The 19,103-nt window shown below is 50.2% G+C and overlaps 1 protein-coding gene across 3 annotated transcripts in view; it reads right to left on the bottom strand.

Annotated features, from left to right (window-relative positions):
• Nucleotides 1–16,831, bottom strand: part of TOX2 (TOX high mobility group box family member 2) — a 162,837-nt gene extending 146,006 nt beyond the window's left edge. For 2 of the 3 annotated variants that reach the window (XM_002747569.6, XM_054255388.2), the window contains exon 1: nucleotides 16,670–16,831. In XM_002747569.6, the coding sequence (XP_002747615.3) occupies nucleotides 16,670–16,768 (99 nt within the window). In that variant the 5' untranslated portion in view covers nucleotides 16,769–16,831. Of the gene's footprint in view, nucleotides 1–15,458; nucleotides 15,518–16,669 lie in introns of those variants that run through there. The other variant, XM_008995957.5, reaches the window with a different exon arrangement.
• Between the last annotated feature and the right edge of the window lie 2,272 nt (nucleotides 16,832–19,103).

The following is a 19,103-nucleotide window of genomic DNA, read 5'->3' as shown; positions in this document are numbered from 1 at the left end:
GGTGAAAACCCATCTCTACTAAAAATACAAAAAATTAGGCAGATGCAGTGGCACGCACCTCTAATCCCAGCTACTTGGGAGGCTGAGGCAGGAGAATCGCTTGAACGCAGGAGGCAGAGGTTGCAGTGAGCCAAGATCACGCCACTGCACTCCAGCCTGTGCAACAGAGCAAGACTTCATCTCAAAAAAGAAAAAAAAAAAAACATGTGATGTATGTGTAGGAGTTTGCCGGGTGTGTGAGAAACCTAAAACCAGAGCGTGGCAGTCAGTCACTCTGAAGGCTCCACCTATGAGCAAACAAGAGATCCCTGCATTTGCAAAGCCGATATTCTAGTGAAGGGGATGGAGGAAGAAGGAGAGAAGGGCGTAAACAATAAACATCTGGAATAGGTAGAAAGAAAGGGATGGGGCCGGGCGCGGTGGCTCAAGCCTGTAATCCCAGCACTTTGGGAGGCCGAGGTGGGTGGATCACGAGGTCAAGAGATCGAGACCATCCTGGTCAACATGGTGAAACCCCGTCTCTACTAAAAATACAAAAAATTAGCTGGGTATGGTGGCGCACGCCTGTAATCCCAGCTACTCAGGAGGCTGAGGCAGGAGAATTGCCTGAACCCAGGAGGCGGAGATTGCGGTGAGCTGAGATTGCGCCATTGCACTCTGGGTAACAAGAGCAAAACTCCGTCTCAAAAAAAAAAGAAAAGAAAGCAAGTGATGGGTAAGGGGCTTCCCGTGGACCACAGTAGGGCAGTGCAGGTTGCAAGCCTTGAGTATTAAGAAGGCAAAGTGTCACATACTGCCCTGGAATCTGTACCATGGGATAAGTGGCATAATAGCAGGTGATTTCCCCTCATTTCCTAAACTTTTGGCAGGTAACATGGTGTTCATAATTTACAGTTTAATAAAAAATTTTTAAAAAGAGGGGGAGTGATAACTTTAGGAAAGAAGCCACCAAAAAGTCCTGCTTGCTCAACAGAAACATTCCCACGGGCTGGAGTGAGGTTTCATTATCTCCGAAGGCCAGGCCAACTGTGCCCCAGATACCCCAGCCCAGGCAACTGCGAGTGACGCCTCCCTCCTCACAAAGGCAAGGTCATCATTCCCATGGAGATGAGAAGGGGACAAAACAGGGGCTGCCTCTGCCAGCCTGTGCCCCAAACAGTCAAGCACTGATTAAAAGCCATGAGGACAAGGATTTCCAACATCATCTCTTGAGTCATATCTCAGTTTTCCTCCTTGGGCTCAGCTGGAGATGGGCCTGGCATGTTTGTTTCTACAATAAGAATTCTAGAATTTGCATTGATTAACCCTTGCAGGCCCCTAACACTGTGTCCCTCACATGTATGGGCTTAATCCTCCTGGCAACAACATATAAACAGGATAAGTGAGGCCCAGAGAGGGTGAGTGGATTATTCTTAGAAACACAGCCTGGGGTATGTTATAGTGGCCACTGGAAAATATGATCTGCCTCATTCATTTGTTCATTCTTTCAACAACTTCTCACTGAGCACCTACTATAGATCAGATACCATGCTAGGGCTGGGGACACAATGGTAAACAAAACAAGCATGACCGATGGCTTTATTATCCTGAACAGGGAACAACCAAGTAATTTCACAGATATATGATGCCACGAAGAAAAATACTCAGAGGCAGCCAGGCGCGGTGGTTCACACATGCCAGCACTTTGGGAGGCTGAGGCAGGTGGATCACAAGGTCAGGAGATCACGACCATCCTGGCCAACATGGTGAAACCCCGTCTCTACTAAAAATACAAAAATCAGCTGGGCATGGTGGTAAGTGCCTGCAATCCCAGCTACTCAGGAGGCTGAGACAAGAGAATTGCTTGAACCCAGGAAGTGGAGGTTGCAGTGAGCTGAGGTCGCACCACTGTACTCCAGCCTGGGTGACAGAGCAAGACTATGTCTCAAAGAAATAAATAATTAAAAATAAAAGTAAAGGCCAGGCACAGTGCCTCAAGCCTGTAATCCCCGTACTTCAGGAGGCCAAGGTGGGTGGATCACGAGGTCAGGAGTTCAAGACCAGCCTGGCCAAGATGGTGAAACCCTGTCTCTACTAAAAATACAAAAATTAGGCACAGTGGCCGGCGTCTATAATCCCAGCTACTCAGGAGGCTGTGGCAGGAGAATCACTTGAACCTGGGGGGTGGAGGTTGCAGTGAGCTGAGATCATGCCATTGCACTCCAGCCTGGGTGACAGAGTAAGACTTCTTCTCAAAAAATATAATAAAAAAATAAAAATACTCAGAGGTTCAGAGAAAAAGGGAGGCAACTGCACAGATGAGCAGGTCAGACTCTGGGAAGCTGAGGATGAAGCTGAGGTCAGAGGCTGAACAGGAGCCAGCCATGTGAAGAATGAGGGCAAAAACATTCCAGGCAAAGGGAACAGCATGTTCAAAGTACCTCAAGCACGAAAGAACACAGTGGGTCTAAGAAATAGCAAGAAGGCCAGAGTGGCTGGAACGGAGTCCTGAGGGGGACTGACCCTGACTTTGCTCATCACCATGTCCCCAGCATAAAGCCTGGTGCCTGGAACAGAGGCTGGAAGCACAGGCAGGGGCGAGCTCACTTGAGGACTTGCAGGACAAAGAAGGAGTTGAATGTTATCTGCTCACCAGGGGAAGGCACTGGAAGGCTTTAAGCAGAAACCTGAGAAGATATGATTTCGGTTTGTAAGAGCTCATCAAGCTACAACGGAAGGCCATTGAGAAGCTTTCTGTTTTTTTTGGGGGGGTGGTTGGTTTTTTTGAGACATGGTCTCAGTCTGTCACCCAGACTAGAGTGCAGTGGCACAAGCTCAGCTCACTGCAACCTGCACCTCCTGGGTTCAAGAAATTCTTCTGCCTTAGCCCCTCTAGTAGCTGGGATTACAGGCACCTGCCACTACTGCCCGACTAATGTTTGTATTTTTAGTAGAGACGGGGTTTCACCAGGTTGGACAGGCTGGTCTCGATCTCCTGACTTTGAATGATCCACCTGCTTCTGCCTCCCAAAATGCTGGGATTACAGGCGTGAGCCACCACGCCCGGCCCCGTGGAGCAATTTTGTACAGAGAAGAGACAGGATCCAATTTATGCATCATAAAGATATTGATGGTGGCCACCATGGCTCCTGAGCTCGTCCCGATCTTTGGTCGCTGGATAGTAAATGTCTCCAAACTCCTTGGAAAGCTAAGCTTCCCCTGGCTGGCATGTGGGAGGTAGCCACCTTTCCGCTAAGCAAGACAAAGCAGCAAATGACAGGGCGTGTTGACAGAGTGTCAGACAGAAGCATGGCCATAAGCAGATGAAAAATTGTCCCAGAGGACACCTCAACAGCCGTGAGTTGCTGTTAGCATCAAGCCATTAAGAAAACACAATGATGTGCTTCGTTGATCCTGAAGGACATAATCCGGACAGCATGCAGACATTCAGTGCTCCGTCCAAAGGAGCAATCAAGAGACCAGCACGAGAGCAGCTGGAGGAAACCTGCACCATACAAGCGGGCGGCCAGGCCCTTCAGTGCCTCTTAGTCCTTGTCTCATTTAAAATCAAAGCCTGGCTCTTCAGCATCTGTAGACAGATTTGGAAAGGGAATTGACGCTAACTATATCAGGTGCTTAAACACACATCATTACCTCATTTAATTTCATAAACAAGTAAGCATTGCTCATCACATTTTGTATATGAGAAAACTGAAGCCAGGGATAATAAATAGCTTCCCAAACGTTCCGGGCTCCCTTCTTCAGCCTCATCTCTTGACACTCTCAGCCCGTTCTGTGCCTTTGCAAATGTTGTTCCTTCTACCTGGAATGCTTTTCCCTACCTTCTTCACTTGGCCAAGTTCTACTCACCTTCAAGCACAGGTAAGTGTCCCTCCCTCTGAGAATCCTCCCCTGACTGTCCCCAGCCTAGCCTGGGGGTCCCACTCTCCTGTGCTGCTTCAACCTAATGCTGACCACACACACTTAAAATTGTTTATTTCTGTCTCTCTAATAAGATCATGCTCCTCAAGGACAAGGACCATGTCTAAATCACCTGTTCCTGCCTGGCACCTGCCACAAAGCCTTCCATACAGCAGGCAGTGCATGCTCTTTGCATGGCTGTATGAAGGAGAGAAGGAGGGAGGGAAGGAAGGAAGGAGGAGGATAGGGAGGAAAGGGAGGAGAGGGAGGCAAGGAAGGAAGGAGGGAAGGGATGGAGGGAGGGAATTAACTCTTCCTAAGTGGCAAAGCCAAGATTGAATCCCAGGCCAGTATGACTCCAAAGCATATCTCCTGTCGTGTGCATGCACGTGTGTGTGTGTGTGTGTGTGTGTGTGTGTGTGTCTTACATAGAACAATCAGAAAATGTGCATAATATAGAATATATTTAGGACATACTGAGGATGCCATTCTTCCTTCCAAAAGAGATGCCAAAAATACCAACCCTCAGGGGAAAAAAATTAGGATGATGGATACAGGGGTAAAGGGTTAACTAAATCCTTTTCCTTGTTGCAAGAGAATTTCACCTTTGTTAACTGCAGAGCATAACTACCCTGAAAACCTGATGAAGGTGGGATGTTAACTATGTTACCAGGCAACTCTGCTCATGGTAAAAATGACCCCTGATTGGTAAGTTGCATCTGAACTGGGAAGAACTATAAATAAGTTATAAATATCTGAAAAAGAAGCCATACTTTGGATTTTCCTGGATGCAGTGACATTTGTATCTGACATGTCCCTGGGCCCTTGAAGCTAAGCCTATGGAATTGTTACAGTGGATATGGCTGCTGGGAGAATAAGGCTTCTAAGCCAGGATGGCTTCCAAATCCACCCGTTGTATATTTCCTTCCTTTGCACTTGAACCAGGGCCTGGGAGGGAGGGGGCAGCAAAGAGAATAGCTCCTGGCCACCGTTGTGGACCATTGCAGAGACTGTTGCAGGAATTACTCCTGCAGACGAGAGCAGCTCACGTGCCGTGCTGGCAGGCTGTGTCCCAAGTCTTTCAAGGAGACTAGTGCCAAGTGTTCCCTGTGTTCGTCTTGTGAGCCTGGATGTTTCATTGGTCCTGAAAAACTCCCTGTGGGAATTGCAATGAGAAAGAAGGGAACTGATACAGAAAAGAAAAGAGACAGTCCCAATGGGAACGAGCGCTACACCAATCCTGAACTGAAAAGCTCCTTAGACCGTATAATTTATTAAGGCATTAACACCTAGGAAAGGGCCTATCCTCGCTGTTCTACAGAGGGCCCAGTGGACCCAAACAGTGCCTGGAGGCAGAAATGAGGGAGGGGAGACTTACTTGCCCTCCCACAGGCCTAACCACCAACCTGAGGTGCAAATGTGATTAAGTGAAGAAACCAAGACTCAGAGAGGCTAAGTGACAGGTCCAAAGTCATACAGCTTGTGTCAGGAAATGAACCCAGGCACTTCCATCACACTCAAAGTCACGTTTGGATCCAACATCTGGGTTTGCATAAAAATGAACTTCCATCTCAGGTGGACATAGAGAACAGAGAAAGCATGGGAGTGGAGGTGGGAGGCCTTCTTACATCACGCAAACAGCACCCCATAGTCACTCACTAAATATTTGCAGAATAAATGAGACACAAAGGGCCCAGGATCCAGCTTCCACATCATAAAGTTCAGTTCAAGTCAAAACACAGCACAATGTAACAATAAAATGTATGCAAGGGATTGACCCTGGGTTATACTACTGAGTCAATTCATTTCCAACAAGTTACTAAATCATTCCTGCAAATTAGGCCCAGCTTGGAGATAAGCACATTTTAATTAGGTGTAATGTAAAGGCGTACTAAAACCAGGGGCCAGCGATGCATTCTTCCACCGCTGCAGCAGGAGGAAGTGAGCTCCCCCTGGCACCCTGACAGCTGCAGAGAGAGCTCGGCCGAATTCCAGCTCCGCCTAACAGCCTCCTCTGCCACCCTTCTGTGACCTGATTCACCTGGATCTCAGTCTTCTCACCTAAAAAATGGGGACAAATGTGCCCAGCATAGTTCTTAGGAAGACTTAAGGCACATAAGAAAGTAAGAAAAGGCTGAGATGAGAAACATTATGAGATTGCTAGAAACTAAGGAGTCAAAGAAACAGACTGACAGCGAAGCCTGTGGGGGCACCAAGGAGCCGGCACCCAAAACCTAACTGAACCCCAGAACATTCCCAGAGAGAGGAAGCCTGGGCTGGGACCTCTGTGTCCATCCAAAGCCCTGGGAGAAGCCGATTGTCGGTTTTGTCCCCAGGCTAATGCCAAGGAGAATAATTCTCTAATTGAAATGAGAAATCTGCCTGGGAGATTCCCTCCTGTGGGTGGGCAAGAGGCTGGAGAAAAAGTGCACCAAAGCCCCGGCGTAACTGCTGGCCTACCTGAGGGGCAGAGAGGCCCCCAAGGATGTCATAGGCTCGTCCCACATGGCAGTGGGGTCTGCACTCACACACCACACATGGGCATTTCTACTCTGCATCCACGCTGCCCACCCACGCAGTCACAGCTTCCACCTGTGTTGAAACTCTCAACCACAGAAAAGATCTAGACTCCCCCCTATTTACACATTTAAATGTCAACCGAGAATCACCAGGCATCTGTAGAAAATATCAGCATAAAAGAGAGGCCTAAAAGTGAGCAGAACCACTAGTAAAACAGAGTTAAATGGAGGAAACAAAAGACCACTTTTTTAAAAATTGAATTACCATCTTCAAAGAGATTCAAGATAGTCACATATCCATAGAAGAAGAATAGACTGCCATAATATGAGATCAATCAAGAAACTCAGAATTCTGGGAAAATGAAAAAACAATTACAGAAATAAAAACGAATGTATTAAAAGTGGAGAACCAAAAAATGGGTTTGATGGGAAGTACAGGCTCCAAACCTCTTTCCAGTGGATACCCCGGGACACAGGGCTGCGTGGGGAGAAGGGAGAGGGGCAGAGGGTGAGGGGGACTTCACAACTTCTGTGTCTTACAAAGAGCAAGATCTATTTTTTTTTAGATGGAATCTCACTCTGTCACCAGGCTGGAGTGCAGTGGCATGATCTCAGCTCACTGCAACCTCTGCCTCCCGGGTTCAAGCTATTCTCCTGCCTCAGCCGCCCGAATAGCTAGGACTACAGGTTCGCACCACCACGCCCAGATTAATTTTTGTATTTTTAGTAGAGATGGGGTTTCACCACATTGGCAAGGATGGTCTCGAACTCTTGACCTCGTGATCCACCCGCCTCAGCCTCCCAAAGTGCTGGGATTACAGGCATGAGCCACTGCACCTGGCCCCAGATCAATTTTTTTAAAATAAAAGAGCAGCAGGACTCAAGATAAAGGAGAAAATGTTAGGAAAGTGAAGTGCGGTTGGGAGTGAGTTAATGAACAATAGCCACACCATGAGAACCTAGGTTATGGCTACAAGGGACCCACTCCTTTGCCTCTGAGCTTCCTGGGAGCTCAGTGAAAATGAAAAGCAAAGCCAGGGACGCTGACCTGCATCGAGGCAGGGCAGGACAGACGGCCTCTCCAGCCCAAAGAGGAAGCCCTCGCTTTGCCCAGAGGTGACCTCCTTAAGCATGGCCCAGAAGCTCCTCAGAGACCCATCTGGAGTTCTCCCTAACACACAGGAAAATGTGTGACAGCTCAGTGCAAGGACTCTGGAATCCCACCCTGGAGCATCTAAGAGCATCTTTGAGCCCCTAAAAACCCCATTAGTTATCATTTGTCTTCCCTTGGACCCAAGAAGATCCTGCCTTTCCTACGCAGAGCAGATGGCACATCTCTCTCACATCATGAGACAAAGGAGAACCTGAGCAAGTGAGTGATAGTCATGGAAAGTCATTCACATGCTGGCCTTTGATTTCCTGGGAACCAAGAGGAAGGTGCATTTTCTCCCCAGAATGCATCTCCCTGAAATGGACACAGTGGTACTTCCCCGAACCCCTTCCAAATGCTCACCCCCAACCCCAGGAATATCAGCTGCTGGGCTTGTAGCTCGCCCTTCAATGGGACTGCCCTCTACTGCAGAGAACTCCTTTGTCCAAGGGAACTACCTGCTGTTCACTTTTAGGCCTCTCACTTATGCTGAAATGACCAGATGTTGCAGGAATCAAAGGCTTGGCAGTCCCCTCACCTCCATCTGGGACAACGCTAAAAAGCCACCTTAGCACCACAGCTCCCTGTGGGATGGCGTTCATCAAAACCACAGGACAGGACAGGCCAGCTTCTCCCCCGCCCAAGCGTGTTTCCTGGACCAGCAACATCAGCACCTTCCACTTGCCAGCAGTGTCGACTTTCAGCTCCTCCCCAGACCTGCTGAGTCAGAACATTTAAGAGTGGAGCCCAGCGGTCTTATTTTAACTGAGCTCCAGGTGATTCTGTTGGGCTAAAGTTTGAGAAGCGGAGTATCATGGGCTACTGGTGGAAATCGAATGCAAGTCATTAGACTTTCGCATCAGCAGAAGACCAAGAGACAGTGGTAGAGGACGGTCAAAATGCAGCGACATGACACGTTCTGTACTTGTGCACCCCAGCCCTGGTTCCAGGCACTCCTCTGCTTAAAGCCCAACAGGCTGGGGTGCAAGGCTCTTCATAACCATCTCTGCTGGTGTCGCAGTTCCCACGCAGGCAGGTTTCCCCTCCACAGGCTGACAGTGTCCCCAAACCACCCCTGCAGTGGCTGCTCCCTCTGCCTGGAACACCCCCATCCACTCTACACACCCCCAGGTAGCCCACCTGGCATTCCTGTAAGACGTCACCATGTAAAACCTTCCCAGACTCCTGGCACTAGCACTGCTCAGCCAATTTTATATTTAATTATCACTCTGCATTTTGAGCCAATTGATTACAAATCCACATAGCCATTCGCCTGGTAAATAAAACTTTTCTATTGAGTCACTGAGCCTCCAGGACAGGGCTGAATCCCCAGCACCCAGTAGACACCGCATAAAAACCTGTTGAACATCTGAGAAACCCAGCAGTAAACAGGCCATTAAATATTGAAAAGCCACAATCACGTGGCTCATCCTAGCAGGCACCAGAATTAGCAATTGTACGGTAGCAGGTTTTAAATATCAGGGAAATTGATCAAAATTTATTATCCTGTGTCATATAACATCGTTTCACGAAGATATAAAATTACAATTTACCACAACTCATTAGGTTAATAATTACTTACCATATGTTTTTACTGTTGCTCCCAAACCATACTGAAAAATCACCCTGTAGGTTTGAATCCACATAAATAGGATGACTGCCATCTCCGTGGATACAAGATGACAGAAGGAAGACAGTGGACTAAAACCCCGGCCAGGAAACACACAAGGGCCCTGCGGCGGTGCTGCGACTCTCTTCGCCACCCTCTTCTAGTTTACCTGTGCTACACTTTCTTCCCACACCATTGGTTCTCGACCAGGGACAAAGTCTGGAGACATTTTTGTTGTCACGACTGGGGGCAGGGGGATGCTCTTGGCATCTACTGTAGATGCCAGGGATACCACTAAACATTCTACCATGCATGCCACAACTCCCACAACAAACAGTTACTAGGTCCAAAATGTCCAAGTGCCGAGGCTGGGAAACAGCATTCTAAATTAGACAGAATTTCCATACCTATTACTTTCATCTGATCTTCACAGCAATAGAAGACAGGCATTTCTGTCCCCTTGTACAGCTAAGAAAACTGAGACCTGAGCAGCTAAGTGATGGGCACGAGGTCACCTGCCCAAGCCACTGGATGGTGCAGCTGCGATGGGAACCAATTTTCTCTGCCTCCAAAACCCACTTTCTCTGCTACACAGCTTCAAGAATGTAGCAGAAGGTGAAGGAAATGAGCAACTCTCTCCCAATTCACAATCCTGGACACTCCAATAAGAGATTCCTTCAACCCAGAGGCTCAGGAAAATCGGGTCCAGGGACCAAGACATGGAAGTAACCGATGTCAGGACTGCTAGCAGCCCAGGGCCAGAAAGTGGCGGTTCATGCCTGCAATCCCAGCATTTCAGAAGGCTAAAGCGGAAGGCTCTTTAAAGCCCAGGAGTTTGAGGCTGCACTGAGCTATGATTGTACCACTGCACTCCAGCGTGAGCAACAGAGCAAGACCGTGTCCCTAGGAAAAAAAAAAAACCAACATGGCAGGCAGCTGTGGGGCGTCCTCCAGTAGCTGGTGCAGAAAAGCAGGTTCCTCTCACATTTTAACTTTCAGTTGGGCTGCTCTTTGTGGATGAAAATGAAAGCATTTCCTGCGGGGGCCAAGTGCTACACACACATGATCTCCAACCCTCAAGCTCCAAAGGGGAGATGTCAGTGTGCCCATTTTACAGATGAGGAGACTGAGCCCGGGGAGATTAAATAACTGGCCTGCCCTGATGGTGGTGAAGGGAGTGTTCAAGCCCAAGTCTGCCAGATTCCACAATCCATGATGCCTTCATATCCTGAGACCAACTCTAGGAAATCAGAGAAGCAAAATAGATCACCCTGCAGAATCCCAAAAGGGGAAGGCACAGGACCTTGTCTTTCATACAGGCTCAGCTCCTCTTCCCACCTACCAGCTGCTCTGTGTGCCAGGCTCTGTGCTCCAAGCCCACTTGGGGAAGCTCCTCTAGGAATGGAATGTCAGTCAAAGACTCTGAGCCTCTACCCTGTCCTGCCTGGGACTCCTTGTGCCCCACAAAGTATTCAGATGACAACACCCAAACAGATGCTAAGTTCCTCAAGCCACAAGTTACTACTGGCAACCGCTAGATTCATTCATTCATTCAGCAAATATTCGCTAAGCACCTATGTGTCAGGCTTGCACTGGGAATACAAAGGTAAAGGCAGACCCAGTGGTTCTTGCACTCTGAAGGATAGCGGGTCCATCTCCTCAAAAAGCACCATCCCAGCAGCATCCCCTCCCAGTACTCCCTCCATAGTCAGAAAGGATGTCCCCAGCCTGTATTTCATTATATTTCCACCCCACACCATCCCTCTAGGCTGATTATCACTGATTTGCTTTCCCTTTGCACAAAGGAAAACAGAGTCCCAAAGAAGGGCACTGACAGGCTCCGGGTCACCCAGCAGATGGAGGGGAGCAGTGCCAGCCTGGGCTGCTGCTCCTACCATGCAAAAGTCCTGGGGTCCTTCCTGGAGGACCCCCCAGCACAGGTTAGGAGAGGAGCTATGGGGAACATATTTAGATGGAAAGTAAATGAGAGACTCCTAGCAGAGATGCGGACATCCATCTGAGCACTCCCTGGGACCAGCCATCTCAGCTCTAAGCCCACCCGTCCCAGGATGCCTTCCATGGGACCCACTCGCAGCCGCCTGTGCCCCTGCAGAAAGGAGCTGCAGGAATCTCACCCACAAAGGATGCTGGGCAGACCTCACATAGGTCAAGTTCAGATCAAGTCCATAGTTTAACCCCACTTCATGAATCTGTGTCAGAAAGAGTCTCCAATCATTCATTAACCACGCTTGTCCAGGTCTCATCCTTACAAGATGCTGTGCCCAGAGCTATGTGGGTGGAAAGTTGAATCCTTCACCCACCAGAACATATTTACTGAGAAATTATGGGTCAGCCATCATGCCAGGTGCTGGGCAGAATTCCTGACTGCCAGGAGCCCACAAAACCTGTACACAAACAACCAAACCACCTACACAAAGTGTGGTCCTTGAATCAGCAGCAACATCACCTGGAGAGCTCATTAGACATGCAAATTCCCTGGGCCAAATGCCAGACCAATTGAATCAAATCTCTGGGGATGGAGCCCAAGAATCTGTTTTTAAAATCTTGCCAGATGAAAGACATGGAATCAACTCAAATGCCCATCAATGTTAAACTGGATAAAGGGAATGTGGTACATATATACCATGGAATACTTTGCAGCCATAAAAGGAATGAGATCATGTCCTTTGCAGGGGCATGGATGGAACTGGAAGCCATTATCCTCAGCAAACTAACTCAGGAACAGAAAACCTAACACAGGAACAGAAAACCAAATGATGCATGTTCTCATTTATAAGTGGGAGCTGAACAATGAGAACACATGGACACAGGAAGGGGAACAACACGCACCGGTGCTTGTCAAGGGGGTGGGGGGAGGGAGGGAGAGTATCAGGGTAAATAGCTAATGCATGCAGGGCTTAACACCTAGGTGATGGGTTGATAGGTGCAGCAAACCACCAATGCACACGTTTACCTATGTAACAAACCTGCACATCCTGCATATGTATCCCAGAACTTAAAATTAAATTAAATTTTAAAAAAACATTGCCAGCCGATTCTTCCTGTGTACATAGATTTGAGAAACACTTCTCTAGATCACGAGACCTGCCTCAATTCCCATTTAAAATTACAAGGCAGCCCTAGGCATTGGGACCCCCAACTCTCTTTCCTGTTCCATTTTGCTCCAAAGTCATATTGCCATCAATCACAAGACCATATATTTATGACTTCCCACACTGATAGGGAAGCTCCAGAGGGCAGTGATTTGAGTGGCTTTTGTTCACTGCTGCAGCATCGTGCCTAGCACCGAGAAGCACTCAATAAATATTGTTGGTAGAATGACTGATGGCAGCACATGCCACATCCTATCCAGTGCCAGTTCTTTGGGAAGCCTGGTGGGAAAGAGAAGTTTGCTGGCTGTGAAACACCGCATGGGAAAGGTGGTGCCCAGGTTGGCCTTGAAGTATGTTCAGTCCAGGGATGAAGGATGCTGGAACAGTGATGCTAAGCCTCTTCCTGGAATAGGCCCCAGATGGTTGACATTGTTGTTATCTAATTAGAAGCTGGTATGTGCCAGGAACTGTCCCAACCTGTATCACCTCACTTAACCCTCCTGAAACTCACAGGCAGGCAATGTTGTCTTTGAGAGAACACCAAGACTCAGAGATAATAAATGATGTTCCCCGCCCACAAAAAGACTCGTATAAGAATGTTCACAGCAGCTTTACTTACAATAGCTCCAACTTGGAAACAAACCCAAATATCCATCTGCAGGTGAATGATAAACCAACTGTATGATATTTATACACTATTACTCAGCCATTAAATGGAACAAACTAGGATATATACAACAACGTGGATAAATATTGAAGACATTACATTGAGCAAAAAGACGGACACACGAATGTTTATGTTGCATATCAAGTTCGAGAACTTAAACATGGTTAATATACCTAAGGTGAACTTAAACAAAGCATTGGTAATAGAAATCAGATAAGTAGTTGCCTCTGGAGGTGGGGATAGGGCGTGCTGACTGTAAAGGGATGTGAGTGAACTTTCTGAGATGAAGGAAATGTTCTCCATCTGGACTGGGATGTTGGGTACATGGGTGTTAATATTTGTCAAAACTCGTGGAACTGTACACTTAAAATCTTCATGTTATTGTATATAAATCATATCTCAGTAGAAAATGAGCTAAAAATCATCTGCCCTAGGCCACTAAGCAACAAACAGATATTGGAACACAGGCTTGCCCAGTCCGGACAGCCAGTTTACACTAGTATGCCATAGTTGAGCAACTGCCCCCCCAGCCTGGTAAAGTGCCTTGCCAAAATCTGAATGGAGTTCATAGTAACCCTAAGAAAGAAGTTACAGCTGTAAATCCTAAACTGTGACAGAGACTTGCAAAGAGGCCGAATGAGTATCCTGCTGGGAGTCCAGAAACCTGGGCTCAGGCCTCATCTTGGCTCTTTACTTGCTGTGTAATCTGTGAGTACGTGCCTCAGTGACTCAGTTTCCCCTTCTGTAATGCAAAGAAGGAGACCAATGGTTCCCAGCATGGAGCCACAGATCCATGGGGGCCATGGGGCCACAAATCCATATGCTCAAAAAGCGCCTTTATTACATTAAATAGTAATGGATCTTCTTCATACCTGGTAAGCTATTTTTCTAATGCATGCTAATATTACTGTGATAAATAAAATACACATCTATTTCAAAGCAAAAATAAAACCATAGCAGCTTTTCCTCAGTGTGTATTTTCTCAAACAAAAGATACCAAAAGAACAACCAATGTTCGTGACTTTGGTTTAAAGAGGCTGGGAATCTCTGTGTAGAGGATCACTAAGGGGACAGTCGCCAAGGGGACGGTCGCCAAGGGGATGGTCGCCAAGAGCCCTTCCAGGTCAACTGCCCCATAGTTGTCGGGCATCACTTAGGCAAATGCTTGCCCTTATGTATATAAAGCCCGGCACCCTGTGCAACAAGCCTCTTGTCTGGGCTCCAGGGACGAGAGCCCCCTCCCTGCTTTGTGTGGTTGCATCCACCCCCCAATGTGTGGATGCAGCCCAGCCTACAGGCCCCAAGTGTGTTCACTACTGCACCCTGAGCCTCAGTTTCCCCTCCAGCTTTGATAGTGACTAAAGGTGGAGCCTGAGCATTTCCCTCCCCAACCACACCCCATCCACTTCTTGAGCCAGAAAAGGGGAGTTGCTGTTCACAGCCTGGCCCCACCCCCCAACCACCACCACTGAGGCCACGCCCACTTGAGAATCCGTTACCAAAAGACTTCTAGGCCCTGGATGAGTATAGTGACCTTCCCCTCCCCCCTCACCCTGCTCGAGCCTGAGGGACTGAGTAGCAGGTTTCACATCCAAGTGCAAGGTCAGACCTTCCTTTCACCTATCCAGTGGCTCAGCTGCATCCCCACCCTCCCCCGTGCTCCGCCCGACTCTGGACACATTCTCACCTGTGGGCCAGGGGTTCTACATCAGAACCAGAATCTACACAGAAACCAGAATCGCCAGCTTCTCACTCCCTCCCTGCCGAGCCCTTCCTGAGGAGATTCGCACAGGTTCTGGTGCTGAGTCAGAGGTTTACAAAGCATGAGAATCAAGCAGGGGCCTGGGCTGAGTCCTGCCTCCAACGGTCCCTATTTGGGACAGCCCCATCCAGGCGAGATTTACAGAAACACCACCCTCAAAGGGAGCGCTCCAGGCTAAGCCCCTACCCACTCAGACTTTGACGCACAAATGCCTAACCCACTCACACCCCCAAACCAGAGGCTGGAACCTACCTCGCCAACTTCACGTTTTTAAAAATAACAAAGCCAAGGGCAGAAGACAGATCAACTGCCCCCACACCCAACCTTCTCCTCCCTGAAAACTCCACTTGCAACTTTTAATCTATTTTCCCTCCAACAGACTGGAAGCAGCTCCCGGCCTTCTCCTGAGGTTACCATCCCCCCTCTTCGGCTTCTAACTTTGCAGGTCACTGGACAAAAGAGAACCACCCCCACTCTTCACAAGACCTCACTTGTCACCCACCCCCGCCCCATATCGCGCGGGCCCTGGTGGCCCAGACCCTTCCTGCCCCGGCGAATTGCGGGGTGCTTTGTCAGAGGCCGCTCCCCTAGGGCCTGAAGCCCGGGAGATCCCGGGATCTGTGCGGGGACACCCCCATCCTGCAGCATCCCCACTACCAGGGGCCGGATGAAAAAAAGCCTGCGAGGTTGGGGAGAGACCCTGGGGGCCGCGGATCCAGCCACCGGACGCGCACTCACCACGCATCGCTACGGAGCCCGCGCGTCTGCGCCGAGGCCACGGGAAACCCACGCGCGCTGTTCAATCCGGGCTCCGAGTGACGAAAAGCTGCGCTCGGCTCCAGCCGGCCCGGGACCGACGCACCCACCGGCGGACGCGCGGACAGTATGGCTTTCTAACTAAGTTTGAAAGTTCCCTCCCCGGAGACCGAAGGAAACGCGGACTGCGCAGAGGCGCCCAACCCATCCCGGCTGGGCCAGGCGGGGCAGTGAGACCTGACGCCTTGGGTTCGGGGTTCCAGGCACGCGAGCTTCCCTCGCTGGGAACGCGCCCGGCGAAGAGCGGCGGGGACCTGACAGAGGTGGGGGCGGCGATCTTGGAAACATGGAGGAGGGAGGGTGTCACGCATTACAGCCCCAGCCTGGAGGGACGCCTGCTCACCGTTCCCGGGAGGGGACAGACCTCGATTGGCCGCTGCCTACTGGAATCCGAGGCCCAGCCGGGCAGTGACGGCCAATTAGTAAACCGCCCAATTAGTGCGCAGCAGCGCTGAGAAGTTAAACCTCGACGCGCGAATGTGGATGACCGCGGTGTGGCCGTCCCTGGGTGTGACCTTGTGGAACTGTGCGGCCGTCAAGACGATCGCATCTGAGGCTCCCCGTCCAGGGGGTGGCTGTGTGTGTCCGCGTGCGCCCGGGGAGGCCCGATGACTGCGTGCGTGTGACTGTCGAGTGACTTCTTTGTGTGACTGTGCCCAGTTGCTCCTGGGTGTAACAGCGGATCGGGGCATGTCACGGTGTGTGTGGCATCGGAGCGTGCGTGAGTGACTCGTCTGTGGCGGCGAGGCCGCTTGTGTGTGAGTGGTTGCGTGTCGTGGTGTGTAAATGACTGTCAGGACGACTGGCGTGGGACGGTGCGACCGTGGAAGTGGTGCCTGGCTGTCCGCGCGTGGCCGCGGGTCCCTGTGTGTCGGCGGAAGGACTGCGAGGCTGTCAGGGGGACGCGGATGAGGGGCCACTGTGTCGTCGCACGGTGGCTGTCGGGAGGACTTCGGCCCGCGATCCGCACAACTCAGGGAGCGAGCGTAGCCGCGAGGGGATCGAGGTGAGCCGCCCGTGCCCGTCGGTGGTGCGGCTGTGCGCGGCCCCGTGCGACCCCGGGAGCGCCCGCGTCCGGAGCCGCCAGGTGACTCCGGCCCCGCCCGCCGGGGCCCCAGCCCGCCCCCGCCTACCTTGCCGCCGTGGTAATAGTCCAGGTGCGCCAGGCCGGCCGGCTCGGCCCCGGGCCGCGCGCCCACCGCGGGCGCCGAAGGGTACAGGCGGACGTCCATGGCGGGCGCGGCGGCGGCGGCGGCTCCCGCGGGCAGTGCCTGGGCGGGCGGCGGGTGGGAGCCAGTGTGCGAGCGGGACTGCGAGCGCGGGGGGCGGTCCGGGGGCGGTGCCCGGAGGAGTGCCCCGCCCCCGCCCCCCGCCCCGCCTGCGCGCGCTATTGTTCCGGCCTCGGGCGCTGCAGAGGGCCGGGGGCCCGGGCCGGTCCGGGTAGGTCCCACCCCGGAGCTGGGCCGCCGCCGGGTCCCCGTCCCGGCCCAGCCTCCCTGAGCGGGGCGCGCCGGTCCTGACGGCGCTTTCCCGTCCCGCCTTTCGCCACCCACAGTGAGGAGAGAAGCCCGAACGACACCCCTCCGCAGAAGTGGGACACTCTTTGCCCTAAATACTGGGGGCGGCGCTTGCCCCCGCCCGGCGGCGTGGGGGCGGGGGGAGGAAAGGAAGGTAGTGACAGGACCACTTTGGAGATGGGTGCTGCCTTACCTGGGGGACTCTGGCCAGAGCCTGAGGCTGCTCTTAGGATTCCCGTCCCCTCCTCTTCTCACTGGTCCGAGTCAGCTTGAGAGGCCCCCCGGAGACTGCCGCACTTAAACTCTCACTCACGTATGGGGAAACTGAGTCAAGGACTTGCAGCACCAGTAATGGAACTCCAGATTGGTGGACTCCACTGCCCCCAAAGGATCCAGAACAGAAACCACCTGGAGAAGGCGGAAGGACCCCGCCCCTTTTAATGATTGGGAGGGGAGGGCGGTAGGAATGCCGAGTGCCCGAAGGTCTGAAGAAGGGCCTAGGATCTGCCCCCGGTTACCGGTTACCATCTCTTGGAATGAGGAAAGGAAGCAAATGAGATGGGAAGGGGATGGCTCTGATGGTGGGTCAGAAAGGTGACTGTGAAACAGGATTCCTCCCCAAACAAACAAAAAAAAACCCTCTCGTTCTTGATATAACTAGCTGGTTGCTAGACTGTTGCACCCCCATCCCCCTTTTCATGCAAGCCTTGTCTACGCTAGCAATCTTCACTGCCTCACTGCTGACTGCTCCAGATGTGTCTGACGGGGAGAGGCCAGGAAGCAGAAGTCAGTCAGAATGGCATTCTTGTGTGGCATTAGGATATAGGATGCCATTTGGAGAAAAGGACTTGAGCTTCCTGACCACTCAGGAGCTAGCTTAGAACTTAGTTCTCAGCTGCTGCTTGGGCTTTGCTGGACCTGGCCTAGAACTAGGACCATTAGAAAGATCCATCAACAAAAGATAGGTATGGGAAACAGGCATTCACTGAAGCCTTGGGAACAACCGAGGGAAATTATAGCTCAGAAAGGAAAGAGCTTCCAAATAGAGATTTCAGCAGTCATTGTTTCTAGAAATACAATGCCACACCTCATCAGAAAAAATTTTCCATGGTCCTCTATTTTTTTCATCTGGATATCCAACTGACTAGCACTCTTTATTAAAAAGGTCACCACCACCACCCCTAACACACACACACGCACACACACACACTCATATTCTCCAATGCTAACATTCTCATAAATCAAGTAGTCTGTATGTGCATGAGACTGTTCCTGAATTCTCTATCCTGTTCTGTTAGCCTATTTTTCTATCCCTGTGCCATTATCACAATGTCTGGATTACTGTGGCTTTATAAGTCTAAATGTCCCATGAAATATATCTACCCACTTGGTTCTTTAAGACTGTATTGGCTATTCTTGATATTTGAATTTTCATAGAAATTTTGAAATCAGCATACCTATTTCTATGCATACACACAAATACACTGACACAATCTTGCTGGGATTTCAATTGGTATCACTTTGAACCTTTAGAGCAATTCGAATACAATTAACATTTTCAATAAAAGTTCTTATCCATGAACATGGTATGTCCCTTCATTTATTTTGGGTTTTTAAAAGTTATCTTAGCAATGTTTTGTAGTTCTTTATGTGGAGACCTTGGACATCTTTTATTAGATTTAGCCCTTGGTGTTTTTTGTTGCTATTATGAATGGTTTCTTTATATTCTGTTTGTTGTCAGTACAGTGTTATTTTACACAAATTCTTTGACACTCTTCCCCTTTGGAAAGGGTTAGTCTGAGTGATGGGTTTTAACAAAAACTGTGTGACAGAAATGAATCTGTGTGACTTCGGAGGCTAGCTAGGTCATAAAAGTTAATAGGACTTCTACCTGACTCCCTCTCTTGGAACTTTTTTCTTTGGAACAATAAGTCATCATATAAGAACTCTTAGGCTGCCATGCATTGAAGAAGCCCAAACTAACCCACATGGAGAAATCATATGCAGAGACCCTGATACTAAGTAAAGAGGGATTCCTAGTCAGTCCCCA

The sequence above is a fragment of the Callithrix jacchus genome, chromosome 5 (assembly GCF_049354715.1).
Source record: "Callithrix jacchus isolate 240 chromosome 5, calJac240_pri, whole genome shotgun sequence".
Classification (NCBI taxonomy): Eukaryota; Metazoa; Chordata; class Mammalia; order Primates; family Cebidae; genus Callithrix; species Callithrix jacchus.
The sequence above is the reverse complement of the archived record's forward strand: the minus strand, read 5'-3'. Positions and strand labels throughout refer to the sequence as shown.